The sequence below is a fragment of the Anas platyrhynchos genome, chromosome 20, assembly GCF_047663525.1.
Source record: "Anas platyrhynchos isolate ZD024472 breed Pekin duck chromosome 20, IASCAAS_PekinDuck_T2T, whole genome shotgun sequence".
Lineage (NCBI taxonomy): Eukaryota > Metazoa > Chordata > Aves > Anseriformes > Anatidae > Anas > Anas platyrhynchos.
In genome coordinates this window covers 8,706,079-8,733,239 of record NC_092606.1, presented here as the reverse complement: position 1 = coordinate 8,733,239, position 27,161 = coordinate 8,706,079, and the positions used below count along the sequence as shown (strand labels likewise).

The 27,161-nt window shown below is 46.8% G+C and overlaps 1 protein-coding gene across 1 annotated transcript in view; it reads left to right on the top strand.

The window, feature by feature from the left end:
• The window catches only part of CASTOR2 (cytosolic arginine sensor for mTORC1 subunit 2), a 120,303-nt gene that overhangs the window by 64,458 nt on the left and 28,684 nt on the right, over positions 1 to 27,161 (top strand). The window contains exon 2 of the mRNA XM_027445997.3: positions 823 to 893. Coding sequence (XP_027301798.1) covers positions 823 to 893 — 71 coding nt within the window. The remainder of the gene's footprint in view (positions 1 to 822; positions 894 to 27,161) is intronic.

The window sequence follows — 27,161 nt, the reverse complement described above, 5'->3', positions numbered from 1 at the left end:
TTAAGGCTGAGGCTTTTCTTGTTTGTGTGTCTACAGCCTGAGAACCTCACATCACTTCTATTTCGTGTCTCGTGTTAGGGGTGACATTGGGCTCGGTGTTGAAGGAGATGGAGAAGCCGTGCCTCACGCGGCCTGCACTGTGAGGAGATGGGCCTGGGGCAGAGCGGAGGCAGCAGAGGATGGAGAGGAGGGAAGCAGGCCCTTGGGCTCGGATGCACGGCTTGCTGCCCCCGTCTCTTCACCTGCAGCTTGCCCGGGGAGGGAGGCTTCCTGCAGGGATCAGCAGCGGGATTTGGGATGCTGTCTGCTCCTGGGAAGAGGCTCTGAAGCAGTAGGAAGAGGTGCAGGGGCTTTGGTTGAGAAATCAGCCTTCAAACGTTCATGTGGCAAGAGACTTCAGGGGATAAACAGGAAGAGGGGTTCACGTGTGAACCATGGGGAGGCTTTTGGAGTAGGTCGGAGGGATCCGTGTGTGAGCAAAGCCTTTTGCTCTGTGTTGGGGCAACGCAGCAGGTCTGGGGCTGTGACGGAAAGCCTTAAGGGATGCGGTAATTAAGAAAAGTAGCTAATAACTAAGTCATAAAAATAATAAGTGTTTTAGCAGCTCCATGGTGTATAGGCAGGCAGCAGGGAATGTGGGTCACACAGCCTGAGTGGCTGAGCCAGGAGTAAAGTCTGTGTCTGTTAGTGCCCTGGGCTGCTCCATGCGCACCAGCCTGTGGCTCTTTTCTCCAGCAGAGCTTGGGGTGGGAAAGGGCCTCTGCTTTAGCTGGAAGACCTCAGCTCAAAGGCTAATCCCGTTCTGCTGTTTGCCTTTGCCAGGTGCAAGTTCTTCAGCCTCACGGAAACCCCAGAGGACTACACCATCATTGTGGATGAAGAGGGCTTCCTAGGTAGGTGTCAGCGTGCGCCGCTCCGGCACCCGACCCGCGGGGAGGAGGAGGAGGTGTCAGTCCTTGGCGAGATCATAAGGCAGGGTGTTTGTAAAACAGCTCTGTTTGTCACTGCTCGTGGTGCAGCTATGGAAGGTGCTTTGATCACTTAAGCACGCTGTCTGTGCTGCTGTGCTGTACAAGGCGTCTCGCACGCAGAATATGAATGTGTTTTAATGCCAGGAGGAGAAGACACACAAGTCTTAAAGAGCAGCTTAAGCATATTTGAAAAAGCAAAACCATCTGCATATTATTATGTTAAAACGAGCTGGCCTTTGTTCCCAAGCCTCTACAAGCACACCACATCTTGCACCTCCAGCTTGTTCCTCTGATCTCCCCTTTTATAAGGAGAACTTGAGGATGAGCACTTGGTATCAGCCCCACACCTGTTGCAGCGCTGCAGAGTTGCGAATCAGCTCCTTTGACTTGTCACCAAAAGCTGTGATTTATCCCTGTTTTCACTGTGTGCCACCAATGCCCACGGTGGCTGAAGGTCTCTCTGCCAACATCCAAGGTGGAGCCGGGCGGTTACGCACCAAAGAAGGCTCTTGGGAGCTGCAGATGCTTGGTGTTGGGCGAGTGTGGATGGAGAGAATAGTTTGGCTTTGCAGATGGAAATAGTTTGTAATAACATTTATCATGTGGGGAGGTTTTGTTTGTAGCAGTGTTATTGAGGTAGTGGAATGAGGAAGTGTTGTGCAGCTATTATTATTTTTGTTCAATTGCTGCTTTCTGTGGTTGGAATTCAAAGACTACACATTTTACCGGTTTGGAGAAAATTCATTAAAATATGAAAAAGAAGAATTTCATTCCTGAATAGGAATTAACTGCCAAGTAGCTACTTGAGACACTGTAATATTCAATGGTTCTGTGATACCATGATCCTAAAGAGAAAATTAGGAACTATACCATCTTTATTTAGTACAGATCCAAAATTTTATAATCAATACCATTGCTGAATTATTCCCCCTTCTGTTTCAGGAGTACTCATAAACATAGAATAAATTATTACATTTTGGAATACTATAGTGGTGGCTTAAACATTTTCCTAAAATAATCTCTATGTTGGTAATAGGTGGATGGATCTTTACAGCTATTGCCGTTTGGGAGTTGTGGGGTTTGCTTGGAAGTGGAAGTCATGTGTTCTGGTTTTGTTCCCAAAAGATGTGAAGACTTACGATCCTGCTGCCAGAATGTCCCTTGTTGCATTTGTTCAGGTGGCATATGCATGAACGTTTTATTGCTACTGTTGACAGCATTGGCTTTTCTATTATGGGTGTTAGCTGGGTGAGATGAATTCAAATTTGGTCTCCCTATTATAGTAGGATGCAAAACCTACTTCTAAGAGCTTAATTATAACAGAGAAGTCACCAAAGGAGGAGATTATTTTTTTTTCCCAAGGACTGCAGCATGTGGCAGAGCAAGAAATCCAGAGATTCCCCTCCTTGGGAGGGAGTCTGCATCACTGAAGCTGTGCTGTCCATGTGGATTTGCTCACCTCCAGTGTCAGATTAATGCTGTGATATCCATGGGGCTCACTTCTCTTCCCAGCTGGCACAAGGTAGATCCCTCAGTTCAGTTGCTGGTGGCAAATCTGTATTGCCACCACCCTTGCACAGCCTCTAGCGTTACCAGGCCATGCTGCTTTTTGTCCCTCTGGAAATGATTCCGGCTTGAAACAAAGGTAAGCTCAAACAGAGGTTTTGCTCATCAGCAGTGGGGGTTGTGTTGCACTGTGTGCCAGTGGTTGTACTTAGAGCAAATCCTGGGTCCAGCCAGTCCTGTGTCCTCGAGGAACTGCATGTCCTGCTGCTGCCCCAGGTTTGCTCTGTGAACCAGGCAGTGCTGCTGCACTCCAAAGCAGCAGTGCTCTCTGCTTGCACCCTTTTGACTTTGTTACCTTGGTTCTCATGTGCGTGAGAATTTATTGCTGGTAGTTACAGTACCCACGTAGCTTCTGTTGGCTTATGGTTTTGACAGCACGTAGCATCCCTTTTGTCAAACGCACAGCGTGCAGTTGGGGTGTTAAAGCGGAGATTTGCAGGAGTAATGGTCATCTTCCAGGCAATGCAGGGGAAGGAGGGAAGGAAGGGGCACACGAAGGTGATCCTCTGCTTCAGCAGGGCATTGAAGTCAGGTGCAAAACCCAGCATGAGTAGTAGTGTCACAGAACCGGCAGCTTCATCACCTTATCTTTGCTGGTAACTGAAAGACTTCTGCTGGCAAGACTTTTGTTAGGAGAGTTTGAATAATGCAGAGGACACAACCCTGTTCCCTTAGGGACCGTGTCCAGCTAAACCTCTTCTTTCTGAATTGTCACCACCCCATGCAAAGCTTCTTTCTCAGGGTTAGCACTGCTGGGATATCCCCACTGTTGTTCCATCCCTGTTTCTCATTTCCATGTGCTGCAAAGTTTTCCACGGTCTGGAGGAATTCAGGATCTAAGTGTGAAAGAGCTTTCCTTCGCTCCCTGCTTCCCCTCACCCTCTGGCTATAAGCCTTTGAGCAGGAGGAATCTCCCCTGGCCTTCACATACAAAGTGCAATCAGCCCATGGACTCGGAGACGATCCAAACCTGTACGAGCTGCAGCATCCCACCTCCTGGCAGAGCAGTACCAAGCATCCCTGCCACAGGTGGATCAGCTGCCTCTTGGCCTCACTGGAGAAGTGCTGGGTTCAGCTCCAGAATTGCAGGGCAAGTTCACCTTTGGTGAGCAGTGTCAGTTGCAAGTCCATCAGCAAGAAGATTTTTATTTTCTTCCTCTCCAGGTAATTTTTCTTCTTGCAAGGCTTAACAAACTTGATTTAAGTTTCTGAAGGGTAGGCATTTCTGTGACGAAAATTGGGACTTTTCTTTCTCAGGAGCTGATACAAATTTTTGCCGTGGCAGCAGTGAGAGGATTGCCCTGGTACCTCGAGTCAGCCAGGCCCCTTGTTCTGCATGGCACAAACAGTACTGCAGGGAGAAGAATAGGCTGGAGAAATCCTGGCACTTTCAGCAATCCTTGAGGTTAACACTTCAAGCATACTGACATGCAGTAATCATTCTTAACTGTTTTGTCAAAAAAATAATCCTCAGGCTTGTTTCCCTGAGAGAAGCAAGTGAGCTGGGCTGGGAAAGAAGTCATAACTTCTCCCCAGAAAACGTCTGCAGTGCAAAGCCATAACCTGCTTAAGCATTCATCATGCTGGAAGGGAACGGCCACAGCCTAATTCTTTGCTTTAATTCCCTGGCACTGAGGTGAGGATTAGATCTGCACAGAACCTCGTTTGTTCCAGGCACCGTTTCTTGGGCTTTGGCCTGTTAATGGGGAAGAATTTTATTCAGCGAAATGACACGGGGACCGTGCACAGAAGGCTCTTTTCCTGGCTGATGCTGAGATGAATTAGCAGAAGGAGCTTGGCCGTGGGCCCTCCTGTGTGAGGACAAGTGGCTCGGCTGCTGGGCTGCGTGGACAGCCATGTAAAATCCTTGCGTTTATCACCTGCCGCGCAGCCAGCACGTGGCAGAAAAGTCAAGTGGCTGCTGCTTCCTGACGTACAGGAATATTTGAGTTTCATTTGCTTTTTTCCCCTGGTTTGGCTGAAAGCAGGAGCTACCTGTGTGCAGATATTGTCACAGCCCCTGTGCTCCCTGCGCAGTCTGTCCCCCTTCCAGCCTCCCTCCATCATCACGGGTTTCAGTTGTCTCACACAGTGAAAGCAAAGCACACCTGGAGATAGCTGTGCTCTCTGAAACCCTCAGTACGTGCACTGGGAAACAGGTGCTGGCATTGTGGTGCTACCCTGGAGGTGCCACCCGGATAAAATGATGGGTTTGGATGGGTGATGGTGTGGCAGCGTTCCTCCAGTGGCATTCCCAGCAGCTGTCACATCCAGCATCTGTACCTTGTATCCAGAGGACCTTGTACTGGGGGGAAAAGGGCATTATGGGTGTGTGGTTTCTCTCTTTTCTGATCCCAGTGTCTTCAGCTGGTTTGTTTGCAGATTTGTTCTTCCTTTTTTTTTTTTTCTTCCCCTGGAAGTCCATTTCTAGGTTTAGCAATAGTTCTGCTTGGGTAGCTCAGCGAAGAGCCGTTCATCTAGCCCCCCGTTTTACATTGTTTGTCTAATTGTACAGCACAGTGTGAAAGGAAGGATTAATGCTCTCCCTCGGCCGCCTGCGTTCTCTATAAGCCATAGGAAGGAAGAGCCCACCCGGTGTCACCTGTATAAGTTGGTCCAGTTGCATGGATGTGACAGATGTCTATGGTTTACCTACAGATTATTTATTTTTTCTGTATCTCTTGCATTTGCTTGAAACAAAGCTGTGGGGTTGCAAAGACCTTCCCAGAATGACCACCATTTTTTGCTTCTTTTTAGCCTTAAGCTTTGAGAGAATGAGGTAGAATCTTGCTCTCACTTTCCATGTCAGGTTCATGCTTCATAATGATGTTTACATTAGTTCCCTTATCTTTTGGTGAAGCCAGTTTTTGTGGGTCGTTCTTGGTAATTTTTGATGGGTACCCTGGCTCTGTGTTAGGGCAACAAGAGCCCATCTATAACATCTCTGGGGCAAGACAGTCACTGCACCTAGAAGGCAACAAGCTCTTATTTCTGAGTTTCTGCCCCATTCGTGATGGAAAACGAAGTCCCCCTTTTTGACACCTCTTCAAGGGCAGCATGTGGGGTTTGAAGGCGTCTTTCCCCATTGCAGGGAGAGCACTGAGCCTGTTGCTGCCTTGACCCAGCCTCCTCTGTGACCTTGGCAGCTGCTGAGTTGCTTTGTGAACATCTGCATAAAAGGGTTTTGTGACAGTCTGTCAGAAGGGAAGCTGTCCTGAGCAGAGTAAAGCAGCCTCTTGCTAGGCACGCACGCTGCCTGCCCAGCCTTGGCATTGGGCTGGAGGCCCTTCCATGCAGTTTTTCTCTGCAGGCAATGAACTTAAAAAGTATCAGAGAAGGGGAAAAGAAATAAAATGCTGAGGTTAAGGGAGGAGTGAATCCCTGTGGTTTCTGGGCTGGCAAACATGCTTCTTCCAGTTTCAGGGAATTGAGGGTGAGTAGGGGAATGCAGCACTTTGTGCTCTGGGCTTCTGTCTCCCCGACCCAGCCAGCCCTTTCATGCTGGTCACTGCCAGTAGCAGACTTTGGTCCTGACTGATCTCTTCTGGATGGGAACCAGGGGAAGGATACTTGGATTTCAGTACTGAAGCAGCAGGGGGAAAACACCTCCTTTGGTGCAGATCCCCTGTGTAAGTGTAGAGCAAGGCTGTCAGTCTCCCCACACGTGGGTTCATCTCCAAGTGGAGGTGGCAGTCCTTCCTTCAACCTTCTTGGGCTGCCTGATGTGGGTGGTGACTTCCCTAAGGCCAGAAATCTGTGTATTTACACGGCTTCCAGAAGGAGGAGGCTCCTAATCGCAGACCTCACAGTAAATTGCCCAGTGTGTTAAGAATAATGGAACTATTTGAAAAGCCTTGACTGGTTAGAGTGGCAGAGAGATTTTGTCAGAATTCTTAAAACGTTGACCTCATTCTAATAAAAAGAAAGGATAAAAAGAAAAAAAGCCCCCCTGCTGGCACTGCTTTGTTTTGATAACCATCCTCAGACAACCTGTTCCCTATCTGACCTTGGACTCAGGACCATCATATACTTTAGTACCACGTTGATTCCCTTTTTCAATAACATCAAAATGGTAAATTGCTTTCAGTATCCTCTCTCTCATCCTGTATATAAAATGGGCAAGAAATCAGCTTATAAATAAGTGCAAGCACAGAACCCATCTAGCTGGGAGCAATCTGTAACTTTATTTAAAGATACTCGGGGAAGCAAGCTATTAGATGCATCTGTTGTTTTTTTTTTTTTGAATATTTCTCTTGTAACTATTTCTCCTTTAATTTTTTATTGCCCAGTGACTAGGCCTTTGTATCTCAGGCACGGTGGCTTAATTTGCTTGCTGACATTTATAGCGCTGAATTCCTTCCCCTGGACCGCCAGGAGAGCCGGCTGGTTGCTAGGCAGAAGATGTTTTTCTCTATTAAACACGTGCACAATCGCTCTCCTTTGGATCTCCGTATTGGCCAGACTATACTGTGTCTGTGGTTTTCAGGTTTTTTTAAGTAATGTGGTATTAATGACCTAAATACAAATTAAAAACACGGGGATTTGACTACGGGCTAATGAGGGATATGTGCTTGCTCAGAAGGGTTTTTGCTGCAGTGCATGTGTGTCAGCGTAGATCAATATGCATGTCAGGGGGCTGTGCTGATGTGGGATTTCTGCCCCCTCCTGAGAGGCGGTAAGGTTTGGTACTTAAATCTTTTGGGGGAAGGGAGGATGAGAAATCTGTAATATTCCAAGGTCTGGTTTGTGTCACCTGGGTAAAGGAGCACTTCAGCTTCTCCTTAGTGCTGACATGTGAGTGGGTTTGCAAATCTTGATCGCACATATTATTCCTTATGTTTGTAACGTGCCACATAAAGACTTTTGGTCCAGTTTCTCTGCTCCTATTTAAAGAAATACTGCATAAATAAGACATATTTTTCACAGTTTCTTCCTGTAGATGGGTGTGTATCAATATCTATTTTTGTTTCACAGCCCGTGGTGAGAAAGCCCAGACATCTCTTCCTGAACCACTTGACTGGCCATGATTTCCTCCTTTAAATTTATTACATCTTGGCTGCTTCCTAACACTTTCCAATCTGAGACAGATGAGTAGATGGATACCATGGCTTGCTCTTATCAAGCCGCTCTTATAAATGCAGGGCCTAAAAAATGCTTTTCTGGCTGAAACAATGGAACGATTCACTGAAATTTTAGGTCGATCTCTAAAAGCAAGATACAGCTCAACAGAGATGTAGCAGCCCTATATATATTTATGTATATTTTAGGCAGGACTTAAGGGGAGTTGGTTAATTGGGTTGATTGCCTGTGTCTGGAGCTAATTGTAGTCTGTTGGCTTGGTGGAGACAAGCCAGGGCAGCAAATGGTGCACTCCATGGCCAGGAAGGGACAAGGCTGAATGTACCTTGTAAAACTTTTTGAGCATTTGTATATTGAAATACTGGTAAAACTGCAATTTGTCGTTTTTTTCTGTGCTTCCTAAGTGTTGTTTTTTTATAGAACACTCTGTGAGAGATGAGGAAGTGCCACGGGTCAGGAACTGAAGCACAGGGAGAGCTGAGCATCTTTCCTAAGAGGGATCGGTGATATGGCAGTGAAATACTCCTTTTCCTAAGATTGAAAGCATCCAGCCCTCAGTTCCCAAACTCTGCTAGTAAGTTAGACCACGCCATAAGTTTCAAGCCTCACTTCTCTCAGGTTCATCACCTGATGAGGAACTGGACTTCCCCACCTTGGCATCCCCTTCGTAAGTACTATGACCTTAATCTAGAAACGATGAGCCTACAATAACCATACTAAAACACATGAAGAAGGGATAGTCTTTCTTTTCCATGTTGAGCTGACAGCAACGCATTGGCCAGCCATCATCTTCACCCTGTGTCTGTCAGGCCAAGGTCCTGTATCTTCAGGGTTTGTGGAAGGGCTGCCCGCTGGGGAAACCTTTCTGCAGCGAGAGCCTTTGCTGCTGCAGTTGCAGGGTGAAGGGACAAGGAGTTGGAGCTCAAGTCCCCAGGTCTGCTGCAGGCTTCTCTCTTTGACCTTGGACAAGTCTCTCATTGTGTCTCAGTTTCCTCATCTGAAAAATAGGGATAATCCTATTAAATCACCTCGTAACAGGCTTTATAATGATTAATTAGTAAACATGTGGAAATGCTTTGATAGTGTAACAGGCAAGGGCCGTGATAAATAATAATTGAGGTAGCTTCTGTCCCAAAGGATTCACAAAGCCTTTTACAATGGGTACACTTGCAGACCTACTGAATAAATCATCCCCACAGTGGAACAGATTGGAGATTATGGTGGAAAAAGCACCCTTTTATGAAAAAAAAAAAAAAAAAAGTTCCATAATCTTTTTAAAATCTTGTATCTTAGTGTTTAATCTTGCTCAGGATTAAGTCATACAGCCTCAAGGTTACAGTCATACAACTGTTAGGAATTTGTGGCTACATCTTCCAGTCTTGTTTGAAATGTAATTATTTGCACTGCTCTGTCAGCCCGGTGAAATATCATCTGAAATGCAATTTAAAAAAAGGAAGGGAAGAAAAAAATACCTCCTTTTGCTGTTTTACTTGAAAATAGAAAAGAATTGAAAACATGAGTCTATCCGCATTGGTTTCCTTTTTTTTTTTGGTTGTCTTTTCTTTCTAAATTCTTGGTTTTTCAGCAGCAGGCACTGCTTGCTTCCCCTTCCTGGTGGGAACCTGAGCCCTCCGCAAGTCTCGGGGCTGGGTCCTCCCCACCCCTGGCTCGCAGATTCTGCGAGCAAAGCCCTTGCCAAGAGATTTTGAAATACAGGGATCTTTTTATTTTTGTATTTTTTTGTCAGGAAGTGGGAAATGTGCTGATTTCTGCAGTTCCTGTAGCCTGATTGCCAGAGACAAAGTCCTCGGGTCTTTCAGCCCGTGGAGCCTGTGTGCTCGTGAAGCCACCGAGCGCCGCGGGCAGGCTGGTGGCCTCGTGGCTGAGAGCAGAGAGCCATGCTCGGCAGGTTGGGGACGTCTTGGTCATGGCACAGGGGGGGCATCGAAGTGTACTCAGGAGGAATTGCTGGGCAGGGGGGCAGATAGACCCGTGTCCATGCTCTGGACACGTTTAGAGCCAAACTTTTTCATCTTTCATTGCTTACCATTAAAAAAAAAGCCAATTTATTCTCTTTTCTTCCATCTCACAAGCAGACTCCAGCTCACGGAGCTCAGATCTGGTTTTGATTTTCCAGGTTTGCTCATTATTAGCGGTGCGTTATCCCGTGAAGAGGAAGGAAGAGAGCAGCCTGATTTCCTGAGAGCAGGCTGGAGCCTAACCTGGATTTGTCTTCCTAACTCGGTTCTCCAGCAAGAGTGGACATAATGATTATTTTTGGAGTTCACCTTGCCATGTTCTGCACTTTTAGCCAAACATAATAACGATGCTTTGTTTTTAGAGTGCATTCATACTTCCTGTCCTATGATACCCCTGTGAGGTAAGAATTTTCTCCCACATATGAGGAAACTGATACACAAAGGAGACTGAGCGATTTGTTTAACATATACATTTTGTGGGACGGTTCAGTTTTTGCCTGAACTTCGAGCCCAGATTTCCTTCCAGGTGTCTGCATTTTAAAATCGGACATCACCTACCATTGTATCCCAAGGATTTGAGTATCTCTTCTAAGACACTGCTGTAAAAACTTGATTTTCCAGTGACCCTCCTGGCAGTCTGTAGCCGGTCACTTGCCCCTCCCCTGCTTGCAGCCAGGTGGGAAGGGTGCTACCACACCATAACTTGAATTATGACTCAGTTTCCTCGTGCAGTGCAATTTGTTGCTAAATCCGTCTGGCCCGGCCAGGCCTCCTTGCTCTTCTGCTGCTATCAGAGTTGTTTCTCACGGCAGAAATCACAGGCCATACACACATTTTCCAAAATGGACATTTCTGTGTGTTTCACCTGATATTGCCAGTCCCATTGGAAATGCATTCCTCCTTTGTGTTTAATTTTTTAAAAAGCCACTACGTAAATATAACCAGCTTAATTTTTAGATTGCTGTCAAAGTTTGAAGTTACAGGGATTGCAAGAGGAGAATTGATTGAAAATGAGATGAAAGCAGGGCTTTCTGTGTAAGCGTTTCCTTTTATCAGTCCTTGATTGCTCTTAGTGGACCCTTGTATGAAGGTCTTTCCTCAGGATGTGCTGATTATTTAAGTGGAGAGAAGGCAGTGTCTGTGCATATGGATTCACAAGTTCCCAGTCTCTAAACAGCTACGAAATCAGCCACTCCAGAAGGACCAGTATCGTGTTATCCTGTGGCATGATAGAAGAGGGTAGGTGCATGCCCTAGTTAGATGTTCAGTCCCTTGGAAAGCAGAGAAGCTACTTGTCAGAGTCAGGATTTCAGAGCTGGGCTCTGTGTTTGTACAGCTTCATTTAATTCCAAGTTACCCTTGGGTTATTTAATTTCCTGACAGCTGCAAAAACAGTGTTCTCAGATAACAATAGCCTCTAATTAGGCAATGTGCCTAAAATGGTAGAATGTTTTATTTGACCATGGCACTAATATTTTGCATGCAGCTTACACATGAGAAAGTTGAACAAGTTGCATTTCCAGCTTCCCTTGGCAGAGACGTGTCTATCTTGTGATACTCAGTGCATAATGCTAAAGGCATGCCCGCTCTTCTTCTACCCCTGTGGTTAAAACACTTCTCATCTCTTTTGGACTGTGTCATCAGTAAATCTGTCTTTCAGCTGCAACCACCTTCCAGAAATATGTTTTATCGGCACAGCGAGACTAACAGGACTTGCACAGCTGAGGATGTGAAGCATTTTAGAGACACACAGGCACCAAGAGAGCATGTGAGGTTTACCTGTAGTGGAAGGTTGTAGCTTCTTGGGGGTTATATCACGGTGCAGAGTTCCCCATATGTTGCTTTTATGGCTCACGCACTTAGTACACAATCAGGCAATGATAGAAATAAACATACAAGTCAACTCTTCTTCCAAATCATTTATTCAATTTGGAAAGGGTGTTAGCGTCAGGTTATGTTAATTAGATCCTGAATCATGATTTGTGCTTACAGAAGCTTTATGCAGTGAGCTGTACAAATTGATGTTTTCTGAATTCTCTCCTGTGATAGTGTTTGTTCAGGACTCCTCTTCCTCTAACTCTTAAGATTATCTTGAAGTCTTGAATCCAAAAGATTTTTTTTTCTTTTTCACTGTTTTTACTCTATTCTAATTCATTCCAGAGCTTGAAATTCTGATAATTCCCAAACCAAGTCCTCATCATTGCAGTCCTGTAAGCATTTAATTTTAAGCTGCCAGTTAAATAACCATGATGCGAAATTGCAATTCCTGATGTATTGGATACCTATTTAAGTCTTGCAACTTTAATGAGTTGCTTACTAATCTGCAGTCAGAGCTTTCAGCTGAGCAGTCTTCACACCCACGTCCTGCACCATGAACCAGAGGGCTCTCTTTGAAGGGGGCTTCTGGTATGGATTCTGCACATCCATTTCCTTTTAGGTGACTGATACCCTACTCTGGCACAATAATGCGATGAGAGAGGCGTTGCCACATCAACTGCAATGTATAGTAACAATGAAAACCTGTTGTCTACGTTAATCTGCACTAATCCTGTTCTGTTGAGACACTGATGTATCTCAGAAAACTGGGGTGTCAGCTCAGGTTTGCTTTTGGCTAAAGAGCATTGCCCATTGGGTGGATGTCCTCTGCATGATGTGTGCAAGGATAGGAGATAAGCCAGGAGGTTCCTATCCTCCCTTCCCTAGTAAGTTCATATAAATATGAACACTTAATGCTGCAGCCCCAGAAGATGAACAGAAAGAATCACAATAAATCTGGATTTATTCACAATAGATCTGGATTTATTCAAGTATATACAACAAGTATATGTATGTCAGTCTGAATCACAGCATTTTAAAAAGCCAACCTCCTGACTCAACAAACCTCATTGAGGTGTCAGATGTGGTTGGCAGCAGCTGACTTCCTTCAGAGTATCAGAAAAAAAACAAGTTGTTTTCCCTTTTCTGCCATAATCCCTCTCCTAGCTTTTTGCATACCATCTAGGCAAAAGATGGTAGACATGTTACTAGTTCTCTTTGCATCAGTTTTGTCCATTTTCTCCTGGGTTTGCTCTTGCAATGTTCTACTGAAACATTTTCACTTTTATTGTGCAAGATTTACCAATCCCTCTTCAGTTCCAGCTTCCCCACTTCCATATTTATTGTGTTTCTAAAGCTGGAATGAACCATATTGCCACAGTCAGTCTGCATTTATTTTGAGTTGTTTGTGGAGTATGTGAAATTGAAGTTTCATAACATGAGAGGTGGCTTTGCGAGGGTCAGAGGTGCCAGGAGCACCGGGTGTGTGGCTGACGTGCCCTTGGAGGGTCCCCAAAAACCTGATTTCTTTATTTTTGTATATTGTACATTGCTGAGCAGATTGTAAGCACTAAATAAATGGTAATCTCTGGAGTCCTGCTGAAGTAACCATGTCTGCGAGGTATTTATTTCACAGTTGTTTTTCTCTTCTGCTTCTCCGGGCTTGGGTAAAGTGTTTATTTACTGAAGCACTTTGAGCTGAACTTGCGTAATTAGGAGTTGCCAATTTATATAATGCCTGTGTGTATATACCTATATTTGTGCATTTATGTGTATATATCTCTACAGGGCTATAGAAGGGGATTGAGTGAAATTATTTAAGCTGCTCTTTTAAAGAAACCTGTCCTTAAACTCTAGCTTAAAACTGCAATATTTATTGGATTTTCAAGCTTTGATATATCTACTGAGAGTATCTGCCAGGATCTAGTGGTCCAGGAACAACCCAAAGTTTTCCTTAGTTGGTGAATTAAATAGCTCACAATAGCAGACATAAACATCCAAAAGTGAGAACAGTCCAAGGGAGGAGGGCATCCCCTGGAGCTGCCCGAGTACTGCTCTCAGACCACTGAAATCCCCAGTGATAGCAGATTTTAAGTTGGGTGAATTTGGGTGAATTAGGGTTTGGTTTGTTTGTTTGCTTGTTTTTTTGTTAGAGTTAGGTCTGAGCATTTGGAGATCTGGGATTAGGACTTAGGTGGGTCATGGTGTGGATCGGCCCCTGGTGGATATCTGTTTTGGCATTTCAACCAGTGAACACGAAAATAAAACATTCTCTCAGACAAGCTCTCTGCTGTTTGCAGCAGACGGGAGTGCCTGCTCTGATGGATGTTTACCATGTCTCTATGCTCTAAACAGAGATCATTTTCCCCCCAGACAAATTCATTTTTAGAATTTGTGTAAACAAATTCTTGACCTAGATGAATATTGCAGCATGCCACAATGTGCCTGGTTGAGTGGCTTGTATGTACCTTTACAAGGAAATGTATTTGTGTGTCCAAGAATCAAGGACGATCCATGCCAGCTTCTCAGATTGCCTCCCAGTTGGATGAAAGGAAACCACAAACTGAAACCAGTTTGTTTTCAGAAGTACAACCTGCGTCTCATAAACACGAAGTTCAAAGCAGCTGCAGAGTATACCTTACCAACCCCAACAAAAAACTCTGCTGAGAACAGGAGGTTTAATAGCAACGCTCTTGGTGGAGCAGTGGCTGCACCTTTAAGGCATGTGCACCTGCTTAATTTGAAGCATATTAAGCACGTATGTTCTGCCACCGGGGCACCACAGTCATTCGTGTGCTGAAGCCAAATGTGGATGAAATATCTGAAACATCAGGGCCCCTAAATGTGCAGCCCCACAGAAAAGCACGGCTTTGGAGGAAGGGAAGGGGGTAGGAGGGAGCCCAGCTCTTCATGGTGGGGAGGAGGAGGGCACAGGCAGAAGTTTTACTTGCATAAAAGCCTCGTTGCTTGAGTATGTCCGGCTTGGATTACATGGCAGGGGGAATTGATGGTCTGTGGGCAGGGCAAAACTGGGTTTCAGACAGGGCTCTTCTGTACGGCAGAGGAGATGCATGCTGCAGTGCTTGTGCAGGGCTCCGATAGCCCCTGCGGCATTTCAGGCTGTGCTTGGTGCCAACCCTCAGTCCTTCCCCAGGACTCATTCAGAAAGTTTCTGGAGGGAAATGTAGAATGAAAAAAAAAAAAAAAAAAAAAAAACACCAAAAAACGCTATTCTATAGAGATTCCTGTGGTTGGGTTTGGTATGTTTTTGATGGGTTGCCCTAAGTGGGGACGCTGTTGTCAGTTTTGATTAGTTGGGCTGCTGGCGCGGGGCGCAGCCTGCTTCCTCGTTTGAGAATGGAAAGATGATGCTTGGAAAGCACTCAGTGGAAAATTGGGAAAAGAAAACGAATTAGACACTGCTTTTCATCTGCTGCTTTTCCTGCTTTTGAATTCTTCTGATTTCTTTTCCCTAGTGAGCTTGAGGCAGCTGGGCTGTGGTCCACGACCAGGTCTCCTAGCCTCTGCCACAGCGTACATAATAACAGCAACGTGGTCCAGGGAGCAACACGCCAAAATACTGGTGTGCTCAGCAAGTAGGTTTTTCCAAGCAGCCATTGCAGAACGTTCTAGGTGGCAAGAAGGGTTTTTAAAAGAGCACAGAAGGTACCTTATTTCCAAGTTGAGCACGTGGCAGGGGCTCAACGTGAGGGATTTCCCATATAGAAAAATGCTGGTTTAATGAACAGTACGTTAATGCGCGGACAGTCCCTGCTGGATAGTAACAATGCCTATTTCTGCAGCAGATAGGTGTGCTGTGATATGTTGTGTTTTTTCTCCCAGCTTGCTTCTTCATTTCTTCAACAGCCAGGCTACCAGGAGGGACTCACGGATCAGAGAGTAAGCTTGATTTGGCCTTTTTCAATGGAGGCAAGTGTAACCAGGCAGCCCCTTGCCAGCCTGTGTCTGATTTGACTTGGTCTTCTCCGCTTTAGCCAAGGAGTGGGATAAGAGCTGGAGATGCTGCTGCACGTTGGGAGGGAGCTGGTGTGACTGCTGCAAACACGTAGTGTTTAGCGGGGTGGGGAGCACTTGATAGAGAGGAGGCCCTTGTACTCAGAAATGCCAGAGAGAAATCGCGTGGAAAATTCTTTCAACTAATGGTCTGAAAAATATTCTGCAAAGGCTATTTTCTACCCTTACTTCTAATTACATCTTAAACATTAATAGCCTGAGCGACTGGAGAATCGCACACACTAATGTCACAGTTCACTTGGAGCAATTTGTTTTGTAAGATAATGAACTGTGTCAGCAAAAGTTGAAAACTTGTTATAGGTAGAGCCGATCATACTGCCTCATGTGAACTGCACCCGGTGCTTCCAGTAAAACACCCGAGGCCTTTGCCTGATTCCCTGCTGGATTTGGTAACCTGGGGTTGGGTTGTCCAGCAAGGGGACCTGACTTTGTTCTGTTTTTTAATTTAAATCATTCTTGGGAGCATCTTGGAAGGAAATGCTGCAGAACACTGACAGCCTTTTCTTTGGAAAGCTCCCGTGCTGTGGCAGGGGAGGTGGCTGTGCACCCGAAGACCCCTTCGCCTGCCTTGTTAAAACCATTCAGCCCCGGTGCAGAGTTTTGCACTCTGGAGTTTTTCAAAGTGTCTGAAATGACACTGAGTCTGGGGTGTGTTTTCACAGACTATAGAGTAGCTTGTGCCTGCTGTACCCCTGGGTTTGGGAGAGGTGAGAGGAAAGCTTTGTGCCTCTGCCTCTGTGCTGCGGGGGGGAGCAGGGCCCCTTGGGGTAGCGATAAGGGAGGTTTCTGGCCCCACTGTTAACATCGTAATGCAGAGACAGAAGAAAGTTATAAACAGTGGGGGTGTAGGGTCAGGTGAGTGGGATTGGAAGCTGAGAGTGAGAGCAGCAGTGATGGAGATGAGGACAGGCTGCTGCTGGGGGGAACGGGGCATGGGATCCATTCCCTAGCTTTGGGCAGGGGAAGAAGCCACAGCTACAGTGGCAGTGCTCACAGCAATGGACCTAAACGGGCTGGCTCTGAGGAGCAGTGAAGCTCTGATGCAGTTGCAGTTTTTCAGCAGTTTTCTGCGTGTAGGCCAGTACTTACGCTGGTTTTGTTTCTGGGCATTTTGTTTTAACTAATATTAAAAACACCTGGGATTATTAATAGGGATGATGCCAAAATTCAATTGGCCTGGGATGATTTAACTCCCCGTGTGTCTTCTCCATTGTGCAGATGCTCAGTTGCAACCTTACAGGCTGCTGCTTGGATCCCAAACCCTGGAGTGCCCAAAGCTCCTGCGTTGGGTGGCGTCTGGCTCAGGTGGTGACGGAGGCTGCTGCATGTTGGAGACTAAATTAAGGAAATGGCAGGAGAAGAAAGAGTGGTTTCATGGTGACCCTGTCAGCTGATGATAACCGCTGCTGGGCTGTCTCCTTCCTTCAGGGCGCTCAGTATTGCACCACTGTAAACAACGTTTTTATGTGCAATATAAATCCTCAGCCGCTGTGCTGGCATGGGCTGAAGTCCTGCAGGCTCCAGGGTGATGGTTTGTGAGCAGCCTTTTGCAAGGATCCCCTGGTTTTGCTTCCAGGTTTTTAATCCCCATGGATGTCAGCAGGACTTGGGCATGTCTGTCCGTGCTTTTCTGGTTGTGCAGCATCCTTGCGGGCTGAGCTGTCCTGCTGGGGACTGGCTGTGAGCGGTGCAGTGCGATCCCTGAGCTTCAGGGGATGCATTGCTTCCCAAGCATAGGTAATACCCCCCAAATTTCAGGCCATCATGGGATTCAGGAGTAAATTGTCCATACAGAGGAGCTCCGCAGATGTTGACCAGCTATATTGAGAAGGATCACCCTTTTCATTAAAGACATGTGTATAGGAAAGTTTTAAAAGGTTAATAAATGGTAAGTTTGTTATCGACAGTGAACACGACGAGCCCAGCAGGTCAAGACATCGCTATCACCTGTATAAAGGGCCGTCTGTGCTGTGACAGCCAGCGTTCAGGGTTTTCTTTCATCTTCACGATCAGTTGGGAGTCTTGGGACCAGAGAGTCGTCTCTGACTGTGTCTGGTTCAGAAGAAGTCCAGATTTGTTTACCCTAAGGAGGAGGTCATGCGAGTCCACGGCAGACACAACGGCTTTGTTCTGCGGGACGCTTTGCTTCTATGCCCCCTTTCATACCGCGCTGTCCCGTGGCGCTTGACAACAACAACAAGGCACAGCAGAGCTGCAGAAGTTAGCTGTCCTCTTATTTATATTTTTAGGACCCAGGATTGGTGTCGCTCCGTACAAATCAGTGTTTAGCTGCTCCAGGGTAGCACTTGTGAAACAGGCTTGAAGGAGGTAGCCCGAAAAAAGGCAAGTGCCTCAGCTGAAGCGCATGCCGAGCAGCGGGGCTGCCAGCAGGGCTGTGTGCCCGTCTCCACCGATCAACTTGTTTGAGACAGGAGGGTAAAGCTGTGGAGCAAATGTTTCCGTCTGCAGTGCCTGTAAGCCTGCGTGTCTGGGGCATCCGTCATCTCTCTCGATCGGCTCTTTCAGGACTTACATTTATATGAAGATGCCTGTTTTATTTCTTCGCTCAACAGCTTGCGCTGAGCTTCTGCTAAGTCCTGTCATGGGACTTTATTTGGCGTTTGATTCCCTGCAATGCGCAGAGAAATTCCACTTTGCACTTCTCTGATCATGTCTGCAGAAATGAATTTAAAATATTCTTGTCTGTGCTTACCTCCTTTAGTCTCCTAACACTTCTAGTGCTGTAAAGGCAGCCAGAATGCAGTTTGCTTATGTGCTTTGTCTTCCTGTGTCAGAATGAAATGTAAACTCTTGAGGGCAAGAACCATCTTTCTGAAACAAGCACATGGCTTCTCCTGGTGGCGTCTCATCCGCTCTATTAAAACTTGTATTAAAAACTTAGGTGGTACAGGCCTTTAAAACAAAACTACGTGATAAATCAAATTGCTCCCAGCTGGCGGAGCATGCTGAAGATACCAATGCCTGCTTTTCTGCTTGCACTGTTCTTTTTTTTTTTTTTTTTTTTTTAATTAGCACCTCTCTACGCAGGGTTTCCCTTCCCTGAGGGGTGAGCAGGTAGCAGCAGTGGTGCCCACTCAGGAATCTGCCCTGAAAGCCCCCCTGGGTTACAAACCTCGCTTTTTGGAGGATCTCCAGAAGCTGCAGCAGTTACTGCGAGTCTGAATGCCCACCGTGGCTTTCAGAGAGCAGGGCTCTGGCTGTAAGAGAGGCCCGGGCACCAGTCTTCTGCACCCGCTAAGTGGTTCCTGCTTTTAGAGAGCTCAGATGAGCACTGTGTTTACCCATCTTCTTTCAGGCAGACCGATTTGAAAACCTCTTAACTGGCATTATTTTCCAAGCCTCTCTATTCTTCTCCCTCTTGTTAAACATTTGCTTTTCTCTACGTGATGATCTGCAGCAATGCAAATAATCTCTCGCTGCATCTCAGGAGAGTAAACACTGTGGGGAGAGTTGTGGTTTTTTTTTGTAAGTAATCTGTTTTTTTATTTTTTTTTTTATTTTTATTTTGAATGGAAAGCAACATTTTACTGATCTTCCAAATCTGTCAGCTTAATTCTGTGCTTGTTACCAGCGTAACCTTTTGTCCCTGTAGCATTCTGGGCAATTTGCAACCTGTAAGAAGTTTATAGATATTTTGCTCAGCACGAGTCAGCAGAAGGCACTGGCTTGATGAGCTGCCAGCTCTCCTGCCCCAGCCCAGGCAGGTTTCGGCGTACCTGGGGCTCAGGGGACACTGATGCAGTCTGAGAGGTGCTTCTGGTAGTTGGCATCATGAGCTTGTGGCAGTGCCTTTAATCAATGTGCTATTAAGGAGGCCATAGACTCTCTATCGCTGGGTGGTTTAAAGGAACACGTTAAATGGAATTGGGAAGGATCTAGGGGTAATGGCATCGCCAGAGCCTGGCTGTGTTATGCCTGATGATTGTTCAGCCTTGCCTTTTTACATTTCACGTTGTGTACATTACAGATGTACACACCTCTCAGCGCAAAAACAGGGAGAGAATCATGTCATGTACTGTGTAAATGTAGGAAGAGGTGGTCCTTGCTCTGCAGATTTGGTCTTAAATACCAAGCAGGCCTTAGGAGATGGCATGTTAGCCCAGTGTTAGAGGGGGAGAACCAAGGTACGGAGAGATGCTCTGCAGGATAATCTGTGTCAGGGCCTTGTCCCAGCCCCCCAAACTGATATTCTGTGCTCTAAATGGCCTTCTCTTTGCTGGAGCTAGTTTAAAAATACATGTCAGTGAAACAGAGCTTGCAGGCCGCTTGGCTGGGTGCCCATAGCTAATCACTGGAGACTTCACAGCGAGGTCTTTCAGAGTGTCTGTTTGATTAATGGTCCATATTTCGCAGATCTGAGGCTTTTTATTTTATTCTTAAATTTATTACATATCATTTAAAAGAGTTAAATATGTTTTAATTCCATCTTAAATACGGTGAAACGATTTCTACAATGAGGTTGGCGTTTTCACCTGGCAGCAGCATGTTTGTGGAGGCTCGTGCTTGGGACTGCAGATGGTTAGTTGGGATTTTTTGCGGCCCTGTGGCATGCACTTCCCCAGAAGTCTTGTAAAAGTAAGAAACCAGCGAGCTCTGAACCACCACCAGGCTGACCCTCGGTGCATCGTGCCTCGAGGTGTTGAGGGATAACTGTGCTGCTCTCACGGGAGAGGGGATTGAGGTGTCAGGGGGGATTGATGCAAAGGTGTCTGCAGAGGGGCTGGGTGGGGAAGGGAGCTGTAGTGTGCTGAGATACGGAGATGAGCAGGGCGAGGGGAGGTGTGAGCTGCTGCCCTGTGTCACCTCCTGGGCTGGTGGGCTCAGTGCTTTGGGCTCAGGCGTGAGCACACGCTTGTTGCAGAGCAGGGGTAAAACCCAGGGGTCCTCTCTGCAGCTGCTCTGCTGCCAGGCTGCTTGCTGTGGCTGATCCCTGAGTGCAGGAGTTGCACTTGGAGCCCTTCTTCAGCAGTTCTTCATTCCCCTGCTGGCTGGGATGCTGGGAGCTGGACGAAGGAAGCTCCTGGTGGAGAAGGGCTGTCCTCTGTCCTCAGAGAGCCCAGCAGTTTTCTTTGGCCCAGCCTTCAGTACGTCAGAGCGAAACCTGATTTTTCTAAGTTCACACAGTCTGCACGCTGCATCCCTTCCTTTGAAATCAAACATCCTTTTTTATCGCCCCCCAGTGAGCCCACATGGCAGGAAGACCCCCCAGGCGCGCTCCCATTGTGGCCGCTCTGCTTGGGGCCGGGCTGTTTGCTGCAGCTCCAACCAAGCGCTGCAGCAGCAACTGCACGCGGCTGCTCCAGAACCAGCACCCAGCCCTACCCTCAGCTGCTGCTTCCTGAGGATGTCTCTCTCTTTTTTCTTTTTTCCTCCCCCATTTGCATACATGCATGAACAAGCTGCTGATACCTGTGTACAACCACGTAGGGTTCGTTAACGAGGGCAGTAGCTGCTGTGCTGTGTGTACCTGCAGCGCTTTGATCTTGGGAAGGGCACTCAGTGCAGAAGCAGCGCTGCGTCCAAACCGGTATCAAAAGCCTTTATCCTGAGCACCTGGGGCTGGAGGCTCGGCAGGGCAGGGTTCTTTGAAATGAATTAGGAGCATTTCTCCTGAGAACTGGGAGCATTTGTCTCTGTTAAGCTTGTTTCTGCTATTTCCCAGTGCTGCGAGTGATCAGTTATTGTAAAATCCCTTAATGGTTTTTATAGAGAAGAAGAAAACCATGACAAATACAAGCAAACTTGCTGCTTTTGCTTGTTTTGACACTTGTTTCTCTAATATTTTCTGTCCTAAATGACAAATGGCTGTATTCTTTGTGGTTGCTGAGGACCACTTGCAAAGCACTGCGGAGCAGGACCCCCGTGCATTCAAAGCTTCCCAGCTCCAACAGCTTCTTGAGCCAGCTTTTCCAGCAAATTGCTTTTTTCTCAACTTAATTACTCAAGACCATAATATCGAAGTGTCAAAAGTCCACAGAGCAGAGCAAGGCAGTGTTCCTCATGCAGTAATATAAGTAATATACCTCGCTACATTTGTGAAGTTTTTGTAAGCTATTCCATCTTCCCCTAACCACATTTTAGCCCAAACCTAGCATCGTCATGCCAGCTAACTCATTTTTATCCCTTCTGCTCCCGCTTTGTCCTCTATTCTTTTTTTTTTTTTTTTTTTTTTTTTTGCTTGCATTTATGTGACCAGCCCTGCCAGGCTTTCCTTCTACCCTGGGCTGCAATTGCTGCCTCCAGAGCCGCTCTCAGTAGTGGGGTCTGCTCTGTGCCACAAAAGCTTTTAAGGGCAGAAAGCCTCTCTGAATTTACTCAGTGCACTCCAAGCAGCTGCATTTATATTTGTTCCCTTCTCTGCTCTCTCAGGGTTGTTTTTGTTCCTGTGTGTGGCACCCAGCGATGTGCTCAGCATGATGCCTTCCCATCTAGGTAGCCCTGCTTTTGGTGTATTTATAAAGCTAGCACGAGTCGGGAGAGCATCGCTGGCCTTACCAGGTTTGGGGAGGTGGGAGAGTGAAATGGCAGAGGGGAGCAGCCAGCTAGCAAAGTGGTTATGTCAGATGATGTCTTCTGCTCTTTCTGGAATCAGCTCATTTGTTTCAAAGAGGACCAGCCTGAAAAAAGGCAAAGTTACTGAGAGTGCTGTTTGTTAGGCTGTGTGCTGGGATAACAAAAGCAAAGCGAGCCCTTGCCTAAGCCCACAGGGCAGCGTGATGCGGGAGCTCGTGTTGTGCCACTGAACTGATTTTTATTTTTGCCTTCAGAGGCAGAACACCCACCTCAGCTCTTTTTAGGTCCAGAGATAGGAAATAAAGGAAAAGAAATATTTCCAGCTTTTGGAAACTTACTTTTTTTTTTTTTTTCATGCAGCACCTAGTTTGGAAGCAGAAGTCTCTGTTGTTCTGCCAGGATGGCTGTTCAGAAGAAAAGATTAAAAACATATATATATGCCAGGGAAAGATTTTAAAGGGGCACCAACTGGCATTGATCTTGCTGGCAGATAAAGCAAATTTCCATCAGCTTCCCCTCAGCATCTTCTGCATCGTGCTCCCCCCCTTTATTTTTATCTTCTGAGCTATCATCAGTAAGAGATTTAAAAAAAAAAAAAAAAAAAAAAAAAAGATAAACAACAACCTTCCAGTATGGAGAAATTTAGTGTCTGCACAGAATCACAGCCTGTCCCTTTAAACTACAGATAAGCCTTAGTGGAATTTCTATTCTGGGAATAGTTAATTCTGTTTGAGGTTGGGCAAGAGAGAAACGCACACAGGCTTAGTAACAATATTTTTACTCCATTTGATTTTTTCTGCTAAGGATTTGCCTCCCTCATTTGATGGAAAGTGCAATTATTGATCAATTTTCCACTAAGAAGAAGATTTTAAAAAATAGAAAAAAAGACGAGAGAAAGAAGAAACAAACAAAAAGCCCAAACGAGAGTATTTGTAGCTGTAGTGCAGTTATATAATAGCCATTATGTAATGCCTGTTGGTGCCAACTAAAAATATACTGGAAGATAACTTCCAATTCATTGAAGCATTTAACTAGCGTCATCCCAGGGTTTCTTGTTCTGGATTCAGACCCTCCTGCAGATGTTGAGAAGGGCTCACAAGTCCCCTAGACCTCACAGCAACCTGTTCTGTCTCCTGTCCCTCTTTCTCCAGTCTTGTTTTTCTCTTCTACCCAAAGCTTTAGCAATGGTAAATGCCTTTTCAGACACCTCTGCTGACTGCACCTTCCACTGACCGTGCCATCAGTCCTCACAGCCCCTTTTCTAGTGCTTTATTGGGCTGAGCCTTAAATGTCCATGGTATACACTGCGTTTTCAGAAGGTGAGTAGAGAGCCTAGCAGTGAATAGATTTTGCAATTGCTTATGCAGCAGCCATCGAACACTCGACAGCTTCATGGGCTGTGTTTTATAGGGAGCTCATCTCCTGCAGCTGGGCTGCAGCTAGAAGGACTCTGCCTGCTTCATCCCGAGCCCCCTGCGAGCTGCTGGCAGGACCTGGGGCCAGTACCCAGATGCCCAGGCAGGTGCAGTTACAGGAATGGAGTAAAAGCGCACGGTGCTCCTGCCCAGCACTGGAGAGGTGCGGCGTGAGCCATGGTCTGCAGCAAAACATTGTCATGGTGCTGGCTGGGCCAGACCTGGAGCAGCGTTTCCAGAAGCATCACCCCTGGTCCCTGGACAAGGGGACACACAGCGCCGTGGGAGGTGACACAGGCAGCAGCAGTGTTTGTTGCTTGGACAAGGAAAGTTCAAATAGCCCTGGCTGAAAAAGCCATGAGCAAAAACCCTCTTCACATCCACGTATCCAGGGTTTCAGTCGGCACAGAGGTTTATGACGCTACGTATCACAAAATGTCATGGGTGCTTTAGTTAAAGCCTCGCAATAGTACTGGGGAGAGGGTATCCAGACCTGGTGTCACTACTGGGAAGTGGAGCCGTGGTTGAAGCAAGTTCTGTTGGGTCATACAGGGGTTTGGATAGTGGAGTTCGGGCTCCCATCCTTTGTGGCAGTCAGGGTATGATGCTGCCGTTTCTGTTCCTGATCACAGAAAACGGACCCGTTGTGCCTGCACCCAGGCACTAGGACCAGGATATCAACATTGATGGTACAAATCTGTATTCAGGCTTTTCGCTGTAGCAGATGCATCTCGTTAATGCTGTACTGCACCTCTGTGGTCAGTGACACTGGTGGTGCCACAGCAGCAGCCAGAGGTGCTCTTGTAGGTGGCTGGAGATGCCATCGAACTGCCCGAGTGCTCTGGGTTCACTGGTTCAGCCCCCAGTGAGGTCAGCAAAGATTTTTCTTTTTCAAAAGAGCAGAGGTTGAATCCATCTTCAGGACTTACAGAGGCTTTGTTTTGTGAGGATTAACCCAAGAAGAGCCACGATTGCGTCCAAGCAAGCGTTATATATATGTGGCACGTCTTGCTGTTGAAGGTGCAGTAGGAGTCATTAGTACCCATAATAATTATTGTTGCTATTGCTTTATTACAGCCATATAATAAAGTATGAGTGGAGATAACTCCTGGTTAAACTTAATTTCCTCTGCAGGAACAGAAATGTTGACAAACTAATGAAGGGAACCAACAGTGCTTTGCACTCGAGTTGGCTCAGTGTCAGCCACAACGGCAAGTGCAATTACGTTGCATCCAGTTTTAAGGAGGGGAAAGTCCTGATAAGTGGAACTAGGATTTTGCCAGCCAAATATTTTTTTTATCTGCTTGTGTTTAACTAATGCTGCCTCCTTTCTGCCCTGTGGATGTGCTTTGTGCCCCAGCTCCTGGCCAGATGAAAGACGTCTTTCTCCTGGAAGATGCCTACATATGAAGGGGTTAAAGACAGTGATGTGAATGCTTACTCAAAACCACAATAAATTAGATGAGTGATGATTATTTAGCACCATAGGATAAAGGGTTAGGACTCCAAGCCTCAGGCCAGTGTGATTTGCTTTCCATGGGGTAAGATATTGCCTACAGCATGCCTGCTTACTGCCTTATTTATATAAAGAGGGACAGGGAGGCTGTGCAGAGTGGGTCTTGCTGATGTGTGTGTTAGCAGAGGCCACTCTCGCCGTGCCTATGCGTGTTAAATGCCAGGTGGCAGACAGTTGGAGAGGAGAGACGCAAAAGCTGTGGAAAAAAAGAGCCAATGGCTCTGGCGCTGCCCCGCTGGCCCAGCCGGGCGCAGCTCGAGCAATATACTTACTTTGGCTCCCTTCCCTCGCTGGCGTCATCAGCGTATTAACTGGAGATGTGGCCATGAATTTTTTAGTGCCAGCAAAGAGCTGAAAGTCTGAAACGTTGAATAGGTAACGAGAGCCGCAGCTCTGTGCGTGCTCCCCCGGGGGAGAGGCACGGGGCAGGTGCTGGGTGCTGGGGCTGTGCTGGCCGAGCTGGGAAGCGCGGTGCCGGTGCCTCTGCACCCCCTGCGTGCCTCCAGCGGGGTCACCGGCACTGCTGCAGCTCGGGTTTGTGAGCTCCTGGGCAAGATGTGCTGAGAAGAGCATTGATTACGTTCTGAATAGGCAGAAATAAGCCAGGCAGTACTGTATCAGCGAGATTGTTGTGTCGGATTGTTATTTAAAACAGCGTTTCATCTGGAAGCTCTGACCAGCTCTTTGATTGGAAATCAGCTGGGTTTGTTATCGTGCCTACGTTTAAATTCTACTTTCCATTTAATCTCTTTAGTCTGCATCTTGCATTAAAAACCCGCTTGATTTTATGACCAGAAGATGCCCTGGCTGCTCCTCCTGTAACAACCGCCTCGCCACCAGATATGCCATAGCCATTAAGCCGACCCCTGTGGTGACCTGCATATCTTTAAGCATTTAAATGAGTCCTACAAATTAGGCTTTTAGGATTAGTCATCGTAGATTTGCAGCATCATTGGTGTGTTGCCAAGGCCCCCGGTTTTGTCGCCATGACTACTGCGGCGGGGTTACCGAGGAGCACAAACTGCAGGAAAGTTCATTAAACAGGGAACTCACGTGCCAGAGCCCGGGTGGGTGCGCGGTGACGAGGCACCCACCGTGGCCAGGGGAGCACCTGGCTGCTGGTACCGGAGGTGGGCCTCTGGAGGGGGGAACATGCTGTTTTCCGCCCAAGGAAAATCACCTGGTGTGTTTTGAGAAGCTGGAGAGGCAGTGGGAATGTGTGCTCAGCCCATGAAATGCCCTCATCCTGCGTGGACTGTCCCCAGAGAGGGCCATGCACCCCGCATTGTGCATGGAGCTGCAGGAAAGGAGATCCTGGGATGGAGCTGCTGCAGGAACAAAGTCCTCTGGTACCATGTTGTGAGGCTGAGAGGGAAGGACTGTCAAGTTTGGGGGGTTATTTTAAACGTGAGCACCAAAAAAAAGGATGCCATGGTTTGTCTCCAGTAGGGGATGTAGAACCCAACTGTTCTCTGCTTTCACCTATTTAGATACATGCCTGCCTTGGGCAAGGGGAAGCACCTGGCCTGTGCCCACCTTCTTTTTAAGACCTGCAGACATGGGAATTGGGGCGTTAGAAACTCCAAAGTGCCATTCCTTCAAGATCTGTAGTCTTTTATCATTTGAAAACCCAGCCCCCATAGCTTTCTTTTTTTTTTTTTTTCTTTGTTTTGTTTTTCCCTTCGGATGTCTTCCTCTAGTGCCTTTAACATGTGTACACATGAGTTTACTTGGGAGCTCATGAAGAGGCTGTGCATTTGGTAGGTTCATCCTGGCCTAGTTATCATCATGCTGTTGACGTAGATGGCTCTTCCTTACAGTTGTCTCCAGTTCCTCAGCCTGGCTTCTCTGGTTCACAAGAACATGGGACCAAAGTCTTCCTTCTGGCCAAACGTGCTGTCCTCTTCGGCACGTCTTGGATTCTGTTGTTGAAGCCTTCAACAAGACAACGCTAGAAATCATCAGCAGATGTTCACCTGCACCTATCAGTAGTAGTATCTACATTACAAAGCACCCTTTATAGTCCTCAAAGGGAGAAGGGAATCCACAGAATGGTTCTTAGGTCTTCAGCGGTTCTGCAGACACTTCCTCCTGCTTTGGGCAACACCAATCAACCAGCTGGCCAACAGCAGGCTTAGTGCTGGGCAGGAGCTCCCTGAGGGTTTCCCTCCTGCAGGAATCTGCTTTTTTCCATCTCACCTCATCCCTTCTCACAGGCTTGTGGCCAAGCATCTCCCCGAGGTCAGCTGCC